We start from the raw sequence: 19,105 nt of genomic DNA, 5'->3' as shown, positions 1-19,105 counted from the left end.
ATTCGAAAGGCTTAGGCAATAAAATCACCCAAGAATGTGGCTTTTTCACTAGACCTAAATCATCTTTTGCAGAACTGCTAAAGGCAGGAAAGAAAACACTCTTTAAAGCTCTGGAGTCCCAACCAAGGCAAGTAGCTATTGTGTAGAAAGTAACAGAGAAGTCAGCTACTGTTCTCTGACCCTTTCTTTGGGTCCTAAATACTCAGGACCAGAAAACTGAGTCTGAGTCATGAGCCTCAGCCCATCTTAAAGCTCTGCCATTAAGAAGCCCGATAATATAAGCTATCTTCTTAGCATTTGATGAAAAAGACTGTAGGCCGACAAGAAACTACATACAATACAAGAAACTAGAAAGCACTGAAGGAGAAAGTCTGGACCAGTGCCTTCACCTATGGAGAATTTATCTGGTGAGGGAGAAAAGACTCACCAGAGAATGAAACCTGAGGATGCTGAAGTGGTGGAGACTGTGGTGTTCTAGTGTTCTGTCATATTTGTGTTTATGCTTCTGACACACATGCAGAGAAACACTCAGACAGACACCAAAAATCTGATCGAATTTATTATTTTTTCATAAACAGTGGAGAATAATTCAAGACCTGAACTGCAACGGCTTTAATGAGAAAAACTGAGGTTGAGGTAACTGAGGTAGAACAGTCAGTTGTCTTACTTTAAAGTGTAGTTGGTTTTCCACCAGGAAGAGGTGAATGGAGTCTGGGGTTTGTAATTGGAGATCTGTGGGAACAAGAAGGTTCTTCTGCTAGGACTGTTGAAGCTATGAGAAAAGACGGCTTCATAATGCGTGGGTGTGCAGACAGTGCAAGAGTAGTGCTTACCAGTTGTGAGACGGTGAAACCTAGAGGGAACACTCATGAGTATGAGGACTGACTTGCTAGATCACCGTTATTTCCAAAGTGGAGGCTCTCAGAGATAAAGTAGACACAACAGTGTTACTTAAAGCTCACAAAGAAGAACTTAGTGCTCTGGGGGACTGGACACTAGCATATGATGTCAACGCTCCAGTCAAGAGTGACTAATGGCTTGTATCTCTTAAACAGCCCAGGAGATGAGTCTCATGAGCTACACCTGTGAAGGTGCAAACCATGAGACAAACCTATTCTATGTCTTTTTTTTTTGTCATTGTTAGATGTTACAGTTTCCGTGTGTAACACGGTTATAAAAGCAGTATCCATCCATCCATCCATTCCATTCCATCATGCTTAATTCCAAGTGGGGTCACGAGGGGTGCTAGTGCCTTTCTCCATGTGTCAACTGGTGATAGGCTGGGTACACCCTGGAGAGGTCCCGTGTCCATCGCAGGGCACCACAGAGACAAACAACCATTCACGCTCACACCAAGGGAGAATTTAGAGAAACCAATTAACCTAACAGTCATGTTTTTGGGCTGTGGGAGGAAGCCGGAGTACCTGGAGAGAACCCATGCATGCTCAGGGAGAACATGCAAACTCTATGCAGAAAGACCCGGGCCAGGAATCAAACCCAGAACCTTCTTGCTGCAAGGCAGCAGTGCCACCCACTGCTCCACAGAGCAGCCCATAAAAGCAGTATTCAAGTGTAAAACCTCTGTGTCTATGGGTTAAATGAGATAACAAAAAGCTCTGTGATAGGCAGAAGGACCCTACCAAGGAAATCAACAACTCTTCAAAAGCACTCTTAGGTTGTTTTGTTTTTTCTAATTTGAAAAATATCTTTAGGTTAAGCTAAAAAAAAGTTATTTTTTTTTCTTGTTTAAATGTATTGTGGAGGATTTTTTAAAAGACCTGCCTTCTCCACTTAAAAAAAAAAATTAGCATGCAAGAGCGTACACGAACCCATTTCTCCCGATGCACCCCCTGTTTAAAGCTTACCATTTTAACATACAACGGAAACTATATAGTGGACTTTAAAGCAAACTCAGTTATCTGACCGTTTAGAAAGATGATCACTGCTTTTTGCTCCACTGTTCACGTAACTCCTCCTTCACTGCGTGGTGCCTGTGCAATCTTTCTGAGATATATCTGCCACTTCCGAGGCCTTACGAAACTTTTCTCTTACGAAACCTCGGCCATTTTCAAAGAACCGCGGTGAGAAATGTGAGCTTCAATGACTGTCTGAAACCGTAGCTCACCACAAATATGCACCTGAAAGTGCGCATGTGCAAAAAAGACAACTAATGTGATGAGCACATAGGATGACCTTATGTAAACATTTCACCATGATGAATGATAATTGGGAGGATCACTTATTTAGATGATCCACCTGGAAATAAAAGATCGTCTTCTATAACTTTAAGTAAAAACTAAATCAGAAATAATTAAAGATGGCTAGTGGTTCCACTGGAAAAATATTCTTTTATCTCTTACTTTTACAAATGGTGCCAAACGGTTACATGTTGACCTGGTAAATGTGGAACTGTTCTTGATGTATGTCAGTTGTATCTTTTTAGGCAGAAATTGCTCCTGAATCCCTCTGGGGTTGACTGAAAATATACACCAGCCCCTTACCCCCAAGTTTCCATTATTAGATACCATGAAAAGGTATCTGAGAGATTTTTCAAAATAAAAGTACTTATTTAACTATCTTACTGAAGAATGTTTGTAGATCTGGTCCCAAAATCAATATGTTAAAAACGTATTTCTGTGCATACACGTGAAGAAAAAAAAAAAGTGAAGGATAAAGGATAAAATATATATGATAGAACTTAAAAATGTATAGTAATGGTGCTAAATAAATGTGTCTTTCAGTATTGCTGACCTGGGTGAACTGCTGTAGTGTCCGTATGGCTACCAGGATCCAAGATATTTTCACAGTGGGAAAACTTATGGCCTTGGGCCTTATCATTGTTGTGGGTCTGGTCCAGATCAGTAAAGGTAAATCTTTCACTTTTGGTACCTATTTTTTCTGCATAGACAGGATTTAAAGCTCCAAATAAACTAGTGTTGTTTTTTGATAGGAAACTATGAGGCACTGACTCCTCAGGTTGCCTTTTCAATAAACAGGATACCATCCATTGGACAGATCGCTCTGGCCTTCCTGCAGGCATCCTTCGCCTTTAGTGGCTGGAATTTCCTCAACTATGTAACAGAAGAAGTGGTTGAACCCAGACGGTGAATATTTGTAGCTTCAATTACATTTTATCATCTCACCTTTTTTTTGTTTTCTTTAGCACTACTTGTTTGGCACACTTGACTCCATAAACAATTTATGTAAATGTGACAAAAACACAGAAAGAAAATGTGTAATGTTGGTCAGTCTAATCTTATGGTAAATGCACATTACCAGTAACATTAACCTAATTTATAAAGCAGTTCAAATAATACAATAAAAGATAATAAAAAGGGCAAAAATCTTAAAGACGTGAAGATAGTTGCATGATGCTATTTATCAGGTAATCATCATCTTTATATACCTTCTATGTGCTTGTTTTTTGCATGCTTAAGTTTATTTATTTATTTTTTTTATTAACTGTATCATCTTTGCATGGTGTGGACCCGGTAAGGAATCTACCTCGTGCCATCTACATCTCCATTCCATTGGTGACTTTTGTGTACACACTCACCAACATCGCCTACTTTTCCTCCATGTCACCTGAGGAGCTGCTTTCCTCCAATGCTGTTGCTGTTGTGAGTAATGTCACCCATCAGTGATTTTAAAATAAAGGTTTTAAGGCATTCATTTAGTTTGCCAGAAACAATCAAATTAATGTGTCACTCATCCAGTTTTAAAAACTAAACCTCGGCCCCAGACATATGCCAGCAAATGCCAACAAAGTAGTTGAAGCCAAGAAACCCTGAGGCGTGGGGCTAAGTAGTGGTGGCCAGGACTTGGCAGTTAGCTCAGCTTTTAGCAATATTGAAGCATGCATGCTGGTAGTAATGCCAAGGACACCCCTTAATATTTATATATATTTTTAAGGCTTATTGGAGCCCAGTAGGCCAGATCACTTGATTCAAGGTACTGTCCCTGCAATGACCACAGCTAGTAGTGTTAAGGACAGGGGGACCCCCTATGTGTCACATTAGGTGGAGGTTGGTTGAGGACCCAATTGCAGAGATGTTAGGCAAAATTATTTCAATTTAACGACTTAAATCACTTACGGATTATCTAAATTGCTCATGTCCCAGAGTGGTCATAATCTTTTTGGAGATGTTCAATACATTTTTTGGGAGTGATTAAATTTCAAAAAGTCAATTTGAACTGATAGAATTTTCTACAATATTAGCACACCATTTTTTTTTTTTTTTTTTTTTTCAAATTGAAGAGCCCCCACACCCACAAAACATTCACTCTGGGTGCATGATGTTTGGTAATTTCTCCAGTTAAAGTAAAAAGACGTACACTCCAAAAACCAAATTAACAGTTTCAAAAGAAATGACAACCGTTCTTGGTATACTATAACAAAATATGTGACTCAAATTCCTTGGAGTAGAATTATAATATATAACAATGTCTTGGGTTACTTGTGACTATCTTTTCACTGCTTTTTTAATAGCAGACTGACTCATACATTTATCAGAGAAAAAAAATGATGATCCGATTTGCCAAGAGAATGGTATGCATCCATTGCATCTGTACAGAACAGATACAAAGTTTTGCCTTCTTTTGCAGAGCAACTAACAAACTGTTAAAACAGGTGGAAGTATAATAGTGAGTATAGTGAGCTTGATGGTCAAATCAATGGATATTACAAAAGATGAATTAAAGTGTTGTTTCGATTGTATTTGTAGCTTAGCAACAACTGAACTTATAATTTTAGAAGCTGAGTATGCATGCTATTGCTAAAATAACACAATTGTGCAGTCCTGATAAACAACATGGCCAGAAACAGGCAAGCAGTTCAATGTGAGCTGACCAGAAAATATTTGACAGTAGTATGTACTGAATTACACAAGCTTTAGTAATCCTTAATCTTATTAAATATCCACACTCAGAATAACATGCAGCAACATTTAAGTTGGGGGTCTTGTACAAATATAGGTACCAGTTAGAATTTGGATCCCCTATCAAAAGGAGGGCACATTCAAGAAGCCTCAATTCGAACCAACAAAATATGGAAGTAGTAATATTTTACTATTGGGAAAGATAAGTATTGTTAGTTTATAAGAATTGTTATTTTTTTTGCAACACAAAATGGCACATATTTTGTTCTTATGTGGTGTCAGAAGTGACTGTTTAGACATTTAACAAGTGTTTTCCTAATAAGAAGATAATCACATCAGTTTAAACTTATTCAGTTATTAATGCTTAATAAACCAAATTCTCAAATAGATCTGTAAACATTCCTAAATCTCTGCATATCAGGATACATCTGTCCTTTAGAAAATACTAAATTTTTTTATCTTTAAATTTGTTTGATAAACATTGTTTTAAAAACTTGGCAATTTTCTAAACAATATACAAAAAATGTTGTAATCCTGTGAGGCTCATAGCAACTCTCCTGCTCGCTCTCCAGGTTTCCCTAATTGCTGTTTTTCTACTCAGACATTTGGTGAAAAGCTGCTTGGAGTCTTCGCTATTATTATGCCGATTTCAGTGGCTCTGTCCACCTTTGGGGGAATCAATGGTTACCTGTTTACTTCTTCAAGGTCCGTTTCACTGCATTCTCAACCTAATCTGACTTCTGATGCACCTTAACCACAGCGGCTGATGGTCTGTGTGATTTTGTAGGTTGTGTTTCTCAGGAGCCAGAGAGGGCCATCTACCCAGCCTGCTTGCTATGATACACTACAAGAAATGTACGCCCATCCCTGCCCTCCTCGTTTGCGTATGTATAGTAACACAGTCACATTATAAGTTTCAGTGAATGTTTCTCAGTTTGCATGTCCAGTAATAACTTTTTGTACATAAACTGCGCTCATCTGCATCCATATACATTCACCAGCCACTTTCCTGGGTACACCTCATAAGTATAACTTATGCTGCAGATTTGTTCGCTGCCTGGAATGGCCTTGCAGTGCTTTGGGCTTACCCCAGAGGAGGGAATGGCTGGAGGTGGTGTGTGGGGAGAGGGAAGTCTGGAAGTCTAGACTGCTGTCCCTGCGACCTGGTCCCAACAGCAGTGTCATTGAGCTGAAGACGACAAGTATATCTAAAGAAATACTTTCTCACTTGCCCCTTGTATTCCGGGGTGGGATGGGTTGTTCCTATGGTTCCCTACCAGAGGCCTGGGAGCTTCTTCACAGTATCTTAGCGGTCCCTAGAACATTTCTGGACTGAGATCTTTGATGTTTCTCCAGGTGTTTCTTGGAGCCGCTTCTCCAGTGTAGTGGTTACTGCCTAGGTCTGATGACCAGTGCTCCGATGACCACTGGCACTACAGATGCCTTCCCCTTCCAGGCCCTTTCTAGTACTTCCCTGAGCCCTTGGTATTTTACTAATTTCTCATGTTCTTTCTCCCTGATGTTTCCATCATTTGGGATGTCTATATCCGTCACTACAGCTGTCCAATGATCACAATGTCTGGTTGGTTGGCCACAAAGATTAAGTTTGTTTCTATCTGGAATTCCAACATGATCTTAGCTCTGTCATTCTCCACCACCTTTGGAGGTGGCTCCCGTTTTGAACCGGGGGTCTCCAGTTTTTATTCTGCAGAGATTCTGAAGTATATCAGTGTGTCTGTGGGTGAAAAGTGAGGTGAAAACGGAGGATGGCTGGATGGTTGGCGAAGACTGACTACAGTAGAGCTGTCCAAAGGTTAAATTTTATGTGGACCAATGTAATGAGGGACGTGATTCTTAAAAATCTATTTCATAGGAATATCTCCGGAGGATTCCTGCACCGCAGTATTCTCCAGGTTAAAAGGAGAATACTGTGGTGCTGGAATCCATTTTCTGTTTGCATTCTAGCAATTCTGGTCTGCTGTGTATTGGAAAGCACAGAAGTTGGACAGAACTGATGGATATTTCTTTCTCATGTATTGAAAAAAGTGGTGGTTGATAACCCATGGAGCTTTTGAATGGAGACAGACCTGTAGCTGCAGACATAGGAGTGTTTATGGGTGCACTCCACCCAATGTAGGAACTTACCCCACATTCAGATGGGTTAGTGGATTTTTAACATCTGAGAGTGGATTCCAGCTCTTGATTCAGTCTCTTGGTGTGGTTGATACATTTGAGGTGATGCATCCATGTGGTGAAGTCTATGAGCATATCTTGGGTTATGCAGAGTATCCAGAAAGCCTGATTTACTAGGAGCTGGGCTGTCTGGAAAGCAGAAGGTAACTTTCGAAGAGGTGTTAGATGTTATTAGATGGCAGTACCTGTTGACAATGGTAAAAATGGTGGTCATGCCTGGAGAGACCAGGAGTCCAGTGGATGATAATGTCTGGCCAATTTGGGTATGAAAAGAGGTTGTTGTAATCCAACAGGTAGTCTGTTGGATCTGGAGATTAGGGAAATAATTTGTAAAGAGTTAGTGTGAGCTGAGAACTTGGCAATTGAAATGAAAGCAATGGATGAGGTGGGAGCAAACTGAGACGGGAATGTATGTTTCTTTTAGGTAGATTGTCAGGTTTGTTTTGTAGAAATCGATGAATTACACCTTCAATCTCCCACGTGATGAATGCACCTATACAACTAAGAGGTCAAATTGGAGCTGGTTTCCATTTTTTTAATGGAGGTTTTCCATCTACATACTATTTTGTGCTTAATTCTTTTTTATTCATTCATTCATTGGTTACATTTCATATAAAACCACATTTTCTGCATTGTCATTAAACTGATAAACTGAACTTTCACGATATTGTTAATTTCTTTTAGTCTGAATAAGTAAACTACTCCTGTTGTTTTTTCACAGTGTGCGGCCACAATTGTTATACTGTGCATCGGAGAAACACACAACCTGATCAACTACGTCTCCTTTATCAACTATTTGTCATATGGTGTCACTATAGCAGGTCTGCTGTTCTATCGGTGGAAGAAACCTAACTTATATCGTCCTATTAAGGTATAATAAAAACAACTCAATAAGGAAGTAGTCACAAACCTGTAATGACTGAACAGAAATGGGTTGGATGGATTTTTGAATGTAGAGTTAAAGGTATTGTGGAGGATTTTCGCAAATTTTTTTTTTTCAAATATAAAAAAAGAAATGTGCATGCGAGAGCATGCACGAGCCCATTTCTTCTCATGCATAATATGTTTAAAAGTTGCTGTTCTCATAGCTCTCTTTGTTATTAGTCGCCGCTGTCGGGTAGTGACAGCCTATAGCAGGCATCCCCAAAGTCGGCCCTCGAGGCCGCTGTCCTTCAGGTTTTAGAGGTTTCTCTGCTTTAGCACAGCTGATTATGAAGATTGCAGTTCAGCAAAAGCCTGTTAATCAACTATCAATATAAATCATCTGTGCTGGAGCAAGGAAACCTCTAAAACTTGCAGGACAGCGGCACTCGAGGACCGACTTTGGGGATGCCTGGCCTATGGCAACAGTAGGCCGCTGTGACAGCGAATCCCATAATGCTTTGCAAGGAGAGCTCTCCACGCAAAGCATTCCAGGACATATCTGCCTCTTCTTCTGCCTCTTCTTTTCGTACACTTTGTAGACACTTTTCTTTTTCTTTTTTACGGCACTAGTGGCTCGTTTTTTTTTAAGTAGGCTAACAGGAAAGGGGGTATGAGTAAGACATGCTGCAAAGGACCACAGGCTGGATTTGAACCAAACTCAGTTAATTGACCTTAATCACTGCTTTTGCTTCGCAGTTAATGTAACTCCTCCTTCAATGCGCAATGCCTGTGTCTTTGTTATTAGTCGCAGCTGTCGTGTAGTGACAGCCTTTGGCGACAGGGGGCTGCTGTGACAGCAAATCCCATAATGCTTTGCAAGGAGAGCTCTCTGCGCAAAGCATTCCGAGATATATCTGCCTCTTCTGAGGCCTTACGAAAATTTTCTCTTACGAAACCTTGGCCATTTTTAAAGAACCGCAGTTAGAAAGGTGCGCTTTAATAACTGTCTGAAACCGTCGCTCACCACACATATGCGGCTAAAGGTGCGCATGTGCAGAAAAAGATAGCTAACGGAACGAGCACATAGGACCTGATTGGACGAGAATGATTGACAATTAGGAGGACCACTTATTTAGATGATCCATCCGGAAATAAAATATCATCTTCTATACCTTTAAGCTCATGAATATTCATGCCTCTTGCAGATTTAAGTTCAACCTGCATGTCTCTTTGAAAAACATGTTTCTCCTCACTTGAGATCATCCGGGGGAACAATGTATGTACGGTACAAATTACCAGTCAAAACATCTTATAAGATCCAGGCTTCAAAGATTTCTGAAAACTGACTATTTTTTTCTGTTCTATATGTAGAAGCTAATTTAGAAAAGTGTTATCTAGAGGTTTGCTTTGTAAAAAACACAAACTCACATGAGGATATACAGAATGACAACATGTGGCTCTAATTCTTACTTAATCGTGAGGTCCAACCAATTTCACCATCTTTGCAAGTATCTTTGTCTTCTGCTGATACAAGAAGACCTTAATAAATGTGTGTATGCTCCCCCAGGTAAACCTCCTAGTTCCTGTTTCCTATCTGATGTTCTGGGCATTGCTTCTTGGATTTAGCCTGTACTCAGAGCCAGTCGTCTGTGGTGTTGGTTTGGTAATCATGCTTACTGGTGTGCCCGTCTATTTCCTTGGTGTCCACTGGAAAGTAAAACCAAAGTGTGTCTACAACTTTACTGGTGGGTTTCTGGAAACTAAAACATTTAACTGTTGCTCTATCCAGTGTAGCTAACATGAAACTCTGTGACCTGTTTCTCTCCAGCTTGGGCTACATCAGTGGGCCAGAGGCTGTGTTTTGTGGTCTTTCCTCAGATTGACCCTATTGAGATCGCCAGTCCTTCAGAATGGACTGACCGCTCATCTGGCAGAAACGGTTTCTTCAGCAGTTCATGAAACTGCCTTTTCTGAACATGCGAAGATTGGTGTTCTGTTTGCTTTTTTAAAACATGTTAGTTTGTATGCTCAGACATGCTTTTCCACCATGGAGTCTGATCTGTGAGCCTGAAAAATTAAGCTTTTTCTCTAACATTCAAGTGAAAATGCTCACTGTCTGTTTGATGTCTTCACTTTTGATTTCCATGTATTGTCTTTGAAGGATCCATGTGCAAAAGTCTCATTCACTTTTTAAAGATTTAATTTTTCTGTAACGACACAGAACCCAGATTGACTGACATTTCCTAATAACTGAATTTATTTTTTCTAAATAATTCTAGGATGTCATTGTGCCTTAAAGTCTTTTTTACACCAAGTCAAAACAAGTTAAATGTAAAAAAAAAACACTAAAACTACAGCCCGTTTTTTTTTTTTTTACACAAAAAGCATTTCAAAACCTACAAAATGTACTTTCTTTCCTAATCCTTAATTTTATTGCTGCTGATTTCTTTCTTTTTTTTTTTTTTTTACATTTAACACCATGAAAAATTGCTTTCCTTGTACAGATTTCTTTTTTCTTTTTTTCAACACTTAAATGTTTCAGATCATCAAATATATTTTAATAACAGACAGAGAAATATTTCCAAATCGACTGGAGGAAAAATTAATTTATTCTAGTATAATTCTAATTTGGTTCTAGCCTTCTTGGTGGCACCAGCACCTATCCAGCCAGTTTTGGACCACTTTTAGGTTTTAACTAGGCCACTACAACCCTAACTTTGTTCTTTTTAAACCTTTCAATTAACTGTTAAAGCAATCAATCAATTAATTATTAAAAATAGAAGAGTATTCTTTTTTTGCACAAGTTTGAATATCTTCTTATATTTGATCTGTCTGATATTAAAATTTGTCAAATGATCATAAGGTTTAGATCATGCAGCTACTTTGTGAACATTCTTCTGGTCTTCTAAAGCCCTCATTGACTTCTACCACAAAATAAAGGCGGAGAAAGTCTGCAGGACAGAAATCTTAATCATCCAGCAGTAACAGTGTGTTCCAGGTTTAAACTGAAGTTCTTTAGGATATTGCGGGACATTTTGACCCTGTCCATCTTCTGTCTGGACTAAAGCATTTACAGAAGATTACAGAAACATGTGACATTTTGTAAAAGGACCCCTGTTGTCCATCAGAGAAATAATCAGAATCATTTAACCACCGAGTGATTTTAGGGCACTGAATGAATCTCCCTTTTCTCTAACTAAGTCTGTTGTTAGGGTGGACATAGCTGTTATTAATCTAAGCAGGAAAACAGAACAGGTTTCACTTTTTCAAATATGCCAATAGAATTACTCTCAGGGAGGGCGTGCATTGAGCCATGTACTGGTCAGATGTTCATGTTGGGATATTTGTTAGCTTGTCTTTTGTCTTCAAACTATTTCAGAACCTTCAGAACTTGTCTGATAGAAGTAGATCTAAAAAAACAACATATTTTGGAAAAGTTCAATATTTTTGTCACTCATTTTAAAAAGTGAAATCCATTTTTCTGTAAATTCATTAAAGATAGTGAAATATTCCATTTATGTTCTTTTTGGTTTTTGATTATTATTCCTAACAGATACGTTACACCTTTGCATATCAGCAAATAATGATCATTCAAACAGAAATATAAGGATTTTAAAAAGAATATTTCTCTTTACTCAGTACTTGTCTGGGCTTCCTTTTATATGAACTATACATGAACACAGCATGTCATGGATGAACAGAGGCTTATCTCTGTATTTTTGTATCTAGTGTATCTCATCTTTTCCTGACTGTGCTCCGTAGATGAATCCAAATCTGCTTCAGTAACACCATGGTCACTGAAGCAGTTTTTGGTTCATGAGAGTTTTAGGTGCTGAGTCAAGCTGGAAAATTAAAACAGTATCTCAATGAGGTGCGTCAGAAGAGGATACCACCAAAATATCCTGGGAGATCGACATGTTTCATGGAATTCAGCAAGGTGGACCAAAACCAGGACATGACATGTCAACACGTCAACCCAATCATTACTCATGAGGGTTGAGTAATGATTGGGCTGACAATGGATTGTAGGACTTCTTATTCCCTAATCTAGGTAGACTTGTAACCTCTGCTTGTTAAGCTCTGTCTCCAAAGGGGATGTATGGTCCAGATTCAATATTTAAATGCACACTTTGTTCACTGCTTTCATGCCGCTGGTGAAATCTCCTCCCTACAGGTAAGATATTTCTTGTCCGACTCTCAAAACAAGCTCAGTGAGCTGGACCTTCCACACCTGAGCTGTCAGAAACATTTTCACCTGCTCAATATTTTGAAACCATCAGACTCAGCGGAGCTCTGTCCCATCACTGTGATGGAAGCTGGAGGCTTTGTAACCTTCCATCCCATCATGCCGCTTCAGCTAGCTCCAAACACCAACCTAGAGAATCATGCAGCAGTTCAGGCAGCATACGGAGGATCAGGTAACAGTTGAACTTTTCTTGTTTTGTCTAGAGACTAAAGATGAATTTGTTTCCTCCACCTTTGTTCAAGGATTTCTGTCCTGCCCTCGGTGGAGAACACAGTGGCAGTGTATCCTGGCTGGACTGTGGGCCCAGGTGATCTTCAGAGGGTAGCTACAGAGGTGAGACATTTTGTAGAGCTTTATTATGACAAATAGAGAACACATCTTAAAAATGGTTGGGTACAATCATAAGAGTAGAGCAGTATTTACCAAATATTGGATATGAATATAAATTAGTCTGGTATTTCTCGACCGACTGCCCAGCCTCCTGCTCATCCTCCCATGTAACTACTGTACCTACCTACTTGCCAGCCAGCCAGCCAGCAAGTCAGTCAGTCAGTCAGTCAGTCAGTCAGTCAGTCAGTCAGTCAGTCAGTCAGTCAGTCAGTCAAATATAAGCAGAAGTATTTAGTACAGAGACAAGATGGACCAATATTGAACAATCCTCCTTCAGTAACTTTATGTTTTTTTTTTTAACATGGTTCTAAAATATGGTAATACTGGTTTAAGATGGGTGGTTTAATTATTCCATTCAAAAATAACTTTATTTTTTATATTTTTCATCCAGTTGCAGATGAATGTTGCAGGCAAGAAGGATCTTCTGTAGCGGTCTCTATTACACCGGATCTGGAGGAGCCTCTGACTGATGACACTCTGTTGATGTTAAACCGTCTGATGAAGAGGATGCTCGCTGTTCTCCATAATGTTCTTCACTTTATGAGGAATTGTTTGTGAAATCACCTCAGAGGAATTCCTGGAACAGTCATCTATCTTTATTAGCTCGTTAAGCTTTTTTAAGTCATTTTCTCTTATGCTGTTATCCCAGCAGATGATGGCAGAAGAGACCGCACTCTAAAGCATAGACTGATAGAAGATATGTGGATAATTGCTGAAGGACATAAGCTGTTTTTCTTTTCTTCCTCAGATGGACCAACAGAAGTCTCTCTAGGACCTTCATGAAGTGAGATGTCAGAAAAACAGGTCTACAGTCACTGAGGAGTGTTGGCTGACTTTTCTTACTGAAAGAAGGCAGGAGGTCTTCTACAAACCTGGAACTGTCTCTTGGGTCAGGCTGAGGTTGAAAGGGTGTTGTATAATCATTCAGTGCTGCTCCACATAGGACTTCAGGATTCTGATGATTTATTATGATTCAGTCTCTCCAGTTAACTCTTCACTTGACTACTAATGACAGACAGGTGAACAATGGAGGGAGAAACGCCATCTTCTGATTTGGCTGAGAACAAAAGTATAGAAGCAGGAGAGTCAATGGCAGAGGAGGGCAGGATGTCCATCTGACTGTGGGAAGGAGAGAAAGATGCCGTTCATCGCTGTGTCCAGACTTCCATGTGTCTGATCATCCTTCTGCTTGCAGTTTGTGAGCCTCTTCATCCCTGACCTTAAATCACTGATATTGTTCTACTGTAACTTGTTTTCCAGCCTCTTCCTGTTCACCTCCTTGCTTTCTCTTGTCTTGTCTTGAAGTTGCTTCTGTATACTCCTCAATAATTAACTTTCTCCCCTCCTGAAGACTCTTTTTTTCTTATTTAGCAGTCAGTGGTAATCCATGCTTTATTATTAGGGAACCATAACCCTGTTCTGGTGGGTATGGTGTTATCTATTCTGAAGTTTATGTAGTCAAACACTCAGTCATTGGCCAGATGTCCTCTCCATGTTGCTGACACTTTGCATCCTTGTTGTAGCCCCATATCAGTCAAATCAGAGAATAGCCTTCAGAAAAACAACTACAAAAACACTGAATTACACAAATGTAAATGGACACTAGTATGTGTCCCTACAGTCCATACATACAGTCAGTCCATACAGTCCATACAAATACATAATTGTGTCCCAACACAATTATGTATTTTTGTTTATGTCCCTAAACTGGTCTGTGCTTATTTACCATGTCTCCCCAAATATTGTGGGATTTTTTATAGGTTCTGGGTGCTAATGAGAGACTTCACCAGCTCTCATGTTAATGGAACTATGATAGGAGGCATAAAGACTCCGCTTCTTTCTGCTTCTTTTCTGCCAGCACCACTCAGACTGTACCAATTACACACTCCCAATTTGGCTAAAGGGTCTTCACCAATTAGAACATTTCAGATGGAGCTTACGGCTCTTTCCCTCAGCAGCACTATGAAGTTATAAGGAATCCATGATACGATGTATGCAGCTTCTTATGACCACTCATGATAGAGTTCTTACTGTTGACCCTATTGAAGGTGAAGGACCAGTAGCCATGGGATGTAATAAGACCATTTTGGATGGAGGATCAGATATATGATGGATGAGGAAATAAGGAATTAACTGTTGAACTCTGCTCTCAGGAAAACATTCCATAATAAATAAACAGTTATTATCAGTGCATTTAAAGTGATACAGCTGCTGTATTTATCTTTCATAATAATATTCCACATTAGTGAGTTTAAAACACATTCATCCAGACAGGACTGGAAACATAATTCATAATGATAATTTTATACAAGGCATGGGTTTAACAATGGTATATGGTAGGGACAGAAGCTCTTATTGGAATAATGGAAAATAAATGGCAGAGAGGAAGGCAAAGACGGCAAATCAAAGTCATTAGCTTCATTTGTGATTAATATCAGCAAATGAGAGTAAAAATATCTTTTAAAAAGTGATGGAAGAAAGAAAGAAAGAAAGAAAGAAAGAAAGAAAGAAAGAAAGAAAGAAAGAAAGAAAGAAAGAAAGAAAGAAACAAACAAAGAAACAAAGAAACAAAGAAACAAAGAAACAAAGAAAGAAAGGTAGGTTGGGAGAAGAAAAGCTTTTATAGTGACAAAAAGGAAAACTGGAAGAAAGAGCAGAAGTGGAAAAGATTAATAACAAGATAACAAGCCATGAAACAATTAAATGTGACCGTAGTATGGGTGCAGGATAAGTGTTAATTAAATCAGAAATATAAACAGGACATAAAATGTGAAGAAACAAAATGAAACAGAGAGTAGTTGAATAATAAAAGTAATATTGCAAAGAAATGTAGAAAGCAAACGTGGAAATTATATTAATATTATATTCTATTTTATGAGGAATAAACATGACTCACTATGTATAAATACATACTCCAGAGTACAAAGTCATGTAATTAAAGTACATGGAGATGGGAAAAAAAAGATCCTAACAAAATTAACATCTCTATTCTATTTTTTTCTATTCTGTTCTATTCTGTTCTATTATATTCTATTTTGTTCTATTCTTTTCTGTTCTATTTTGTTCTATATCGTTCTATTCTGTTCTATTATATTCTGTTCTATCTCGTTCTATCCTGTTCTATTCTATTCTATTTTGTTCTATTCTATTCTATTCTATTCTATTCTGTTTCATTATATTCTATTTTATTTTGTTCTATTCTATTCTATTCTATTCTATTCTATTCTATTCTATTCTATTCTATTCTATTCTATTCTATTACTTTTAATCACGACGAACCCAAGCCTCCATGCCACTTGGTGGTAGTATTGCTCAATTTAACTATTTTGGTAACCACCTATAGAAGAAGAAAGTTGTGACGTAGGAACCTAAACAGGAAGTTGGCTGCACGTTTTCAGCAGCAGCTGCGATCTGAGATGGAGGTAATTAGTTGTTCTGGATGTTGGTATGTAGACGTCTCCGGTCCAGACCGGTTTCGTTGGTTTGGTCACAGCCTGTTTGTTCCGTCCTGGTGTCTGAATGACCATCTTCCTGCTGTCAGCGCGGCCTGGTTTCTTGTGTAACGGTGCTCTGTTTCTCAGCAGCTTCCCTGAGCAGCCATGGCAGCAGGCAGACTCAGCTTCAGGAACGTGACAGCCCTGGCCCCCATGGTCCGGGTCGGGACCCTGCCCATGAGGCTGCTGGCCCTGGACTACGGAGCTGATGTGGTTTACTGTGAGGTGGGAGGCCTGCAGTCCAGGATCCAGAAGATCAAAGGAGACACTGCTGTTCTAACCTAAATGATGTGATTTTTCTCCCAGGAGCTGATTGACATCAAGATGGCTCAGTGTGAGAGGATGGAGAACGGTGAGAGCTAATCCACAACCAAAAACACACCATAGAGAACTGCTTCTACACTGACATGATGTCTGGGAAGGAAGGAAGAAAGAAAATGAAGAGGGTTTTAGGCAAAACTATACAGTTTAGCAGCTGAAAGTGAAGTCAACAGCTAATAGAAAGTTTAAAAATAAGGAAACAAAGATCTCAGGAGGTCTGACCTGCAGAAATTCATATTCTACCAGGTTGTCTGCCACTTATCCTGGACCGATCCCATGGGAGCGACAGACTTTCCTGCAGAGGGTTAGGTTTATCACAAAGCTTTCTCAGCTTTAGGCGAGGGTGTAACTTTGCAGTGAAAGTTGGTGGGGACACTCTTAGGGTGGTGGCTGATGAACCTACAGTTATTCTACACAAACGCTTTCAATAGGGTTTGTATTTTTACAAAAATGGGCTCAAACATATATTTATTGAATGCTTTCCTATTGTTGAGAACACAAAATAATCAAAATACACTGATTAGGGCTGGGTAAAAAAATCAATTTAATCGATTTTGAATCGATTCCTTTACTTTTTTGCAAAATCGATGTCTAGGGAATGAGATCGATTAGTTTTATAGTGACGCGCGTGACGTTCACATTCAAATGAGCATCCCTGTCTGCTGTGTCCCAGCTGTTTGCTAGAGTGAGGCTTCACTTTTTCACTTTTCACAAACAAGTTTGCACTTTTAAGACAGTTTTGTTTACATCTCAAGTTTAAAGTGTCTGATTTACAAGTTTTCACTTTGTGTGACAGGAAAAGATAAAATACGTGAGCATTTTGAAGCACAGTTGAACCACTTTCATTATTGCAAAAACAGATCAAATCGAAATTAATCGGTTTAGAACGGTATAAATCAAAATCAAATTGATTCAGGACTTTGGCAAAAATACCCAGCCCTAACTCTAACACTTATATTTATAGACATTAATGTATATAAAACAAAGGATGAATAGCAGCCGATTTCGTTGCGTACAGCAATATATATAATGCCTCCCTAGCATGTACACTATTTCAGTTTCATTTATCCATCTATCCAGAAAAATGTGGATTGATTGATGGATATTTTTCCTTTCATCTACACTAGTGATTATCCTCCTTCAAAAGCAGCAAAATCAAATTTAGATTTTTGTTCCACATATTGCCAAAGTATGTATTGAAATTAGTGGTGGGGACATGTCCACACCAGTCCTTCAGAAAGTTATGCCTGCGGCTCTTAGTATAAACATCAGGAGCTGCTGTGCTTAATGAAGCTGCAACGAGCTGCAACCATAGAACTGGTCACTAGAAAACTGACTGTTTTTCTGTGTGTGATAGCCATAAAAATAGAAATCACTGTATGGGGATGCTAGATCAGCATCATTCAGCAGATATCTGATCGGAGCATCAAATCAGTGCATCTGATGGATGGCATTACTGAACAGGTTTGTTAAACACGTTTCCAACTCTTGGCGGTTTTGTAAGAATAACATTTTTGGCTAGTTTACGTGATGTTTGAGAGATGGGCTGCCCAGGTTCTCTAACGTTTCTCTGGAACCAGGGAGGACATTCTCACATGTTACCCTTTGCAGCTACAAGTTAATGATCCAGATCTGGTGCTCCTGTGAGCTGTGTTCTGCTGGATGCTGAAATTGGCTCTTCATTCCTATTAAATAATCAAATATTGTTTCTCCCTGACCAGGGATTAACTCTTATTGGTGTGTGTTCTCCAGGTGTGCTGGGAACTGTGGATTTTGTGGCTCCAGATGGACGGGTTATGTTCCGGACCTGTGAGAAGGAGAAGGCCAGAGTGGTCTTCCAGATGGTGAGACCGAACTTCTCGCTGTTGTTGTTCTGCTGCCATTTCCCGCAGATCAACCTTTGGGGCTGAGATCTTTTCTGAATGTTTTTAGGGAACCGCCGACCCTGACAGGGCGCTGACGGTGGCCCGGCTGGTGTGAGTAGAACTTTCCAAACCGACGGAAAATTGTTAAGTCATGTTTGTAAACTGTCAGTCTATCAAAAGAGAGAGGGTTTTCCAGGATTTCTACCTCGGCCAGCACTGATGTGTATTTAGTTTTGCCGCGAGCTTCGTTTCTTCCTCATCACTAAACAGCAGATACAACTGAGATTAGATTAGAGAAACGTCACAGAGCTGTAAGGATTTAAGGAGAAAAAAATCCTGTTAAAATTTAAGGAAGCAGAGAGGATCAGTCCTGAAGGGCGAGCCGAATGCTGGGGTCTGAAATCAGACCTGGAAGGTTCCCAGCTTATCTGGGAACTGATGACTGATCTGTTTGGCCTCTGATGGGAACCTTTCAGACATTTTACTCCTAGCCTTTGTTTGATGGTTAGGGGTTATTCCAGGCGTTAATCCAGGAGTTAATCCAGGCATTACTCCAGCCATTATTCCAGGATTTAAACCATGCGTTATTCCAGGCATTATTCCAGGAGTTAACCCGTGATTTATTCCAGGCGTTAATCCAGGATTTATTCCAGGCGTTAATCCATGATTTGATCCTGTCGTTAATTCACGATTTAATCCAGGTGTTATTCCAGACATTAATCCATGATTTAATCCATTCATTATTCCAGGAGTTAAACCTTTCAGACATCTTAGTCCCAGCCTTTGTTTGAAGGTTAGGTGCTATTCCAGGCTTTAATCCATGCATTATTGCAGGCATTATTCTAGGCGTGATTC

The 19,105-nt window shown here is 39.4% G+C and overlaps 2 protein-coding genes across 4 annotated transcripts in view; both read left to right on the top strand.

Annotated features, from left to right (window-relative positions):
• Positions 1–10,289, top strand: part of slc7a10 (solute carrier family 7 (neutral amino acid transporter light chain, asc system), member 10) — a 29,100-nt gene extending 18,811 nt beyond the window's left edge. The window contains 8 exon segments of the mRNA XM_015397272.1: positions 2,742–2,867; positions 2,951–3,104; positions 3,497–3,620; positions 5,479–5,582; positions 5,665–5,761; positions 7,792–7,941; positions 9,502–9,679; positions 9,763–10,289. Coding sequence (XP_015252758.1) covers positions 2,742–2,867; positions 2,951–3,104; positions 3,497–3,620; positions 5,479–5,582; positions 5,665–5,761; positions 7,792–7,941; positions 9,502–9,679; positions 9,763–9,893 — 1,064 coding nt within the window. The 3' untranslated portion in view covers positions 9,894–10,289.
• A 5,641-nt stretch (positions 10,290–15,930) lies between these two features.
• dus2 (dihydrouridine synthase 2) overlaps positions 15,931–19,105 on the top strand; it is a 12,837-nt gene continuing 9,662 nt past the window's right edge. Inside the window, exons 1-5 of one of the 3 annotated variants that reach the window (XM_015397269.1) lie at positions 15,931–15,992; positions 16,152–16,289; positions 16,371–16,416; positions 18,138–18,229; positions 18,318–18,361. In XM_015397269.1, the coding sequence (XP_015252755.1) occupies positions 16,170–16,289; positions 16,371–16,416; positions 18,138–18,229; positions 18,318–18,361 (302 nt within the window). In that variant the 5' untranslated portion in view covers positions 15,931–15,992; positions 16,152–16,169. Of the gene's footprint in view, positions 15,993–16,067; positions 16,290–16,370; positions 16,417–18,137; positions 18,230–18,317; positions 18,362–19,105 lie in introns of those variants that run through there. The other 2 variants (XM_015397270.1, XM_015397271.1) reach the window with 2 other exon arrangements.

The sequence above is a fragment of the Cyprinodon variegatus genome, unplaced genomic scaffold, assembly GCF_000732505.1.
Source record: "Cyprinodon variegatus isolate N-32 unplaced genomic scaffold, C_variegatus-1.0 Scaffold849, whole genome shotgun sequence".
In the NCBI taxonomy this organism is placed as follows: Eukaryota; Metazoa; Chordata; class Actinopteri; order Cyprinodontiformes; family Cyprinodontidae; genus Cyprinodon; species Cyprinodon variegatus.
This window is presented reverse-complemented; position numbering and strand designations above follow the sequence as displayed.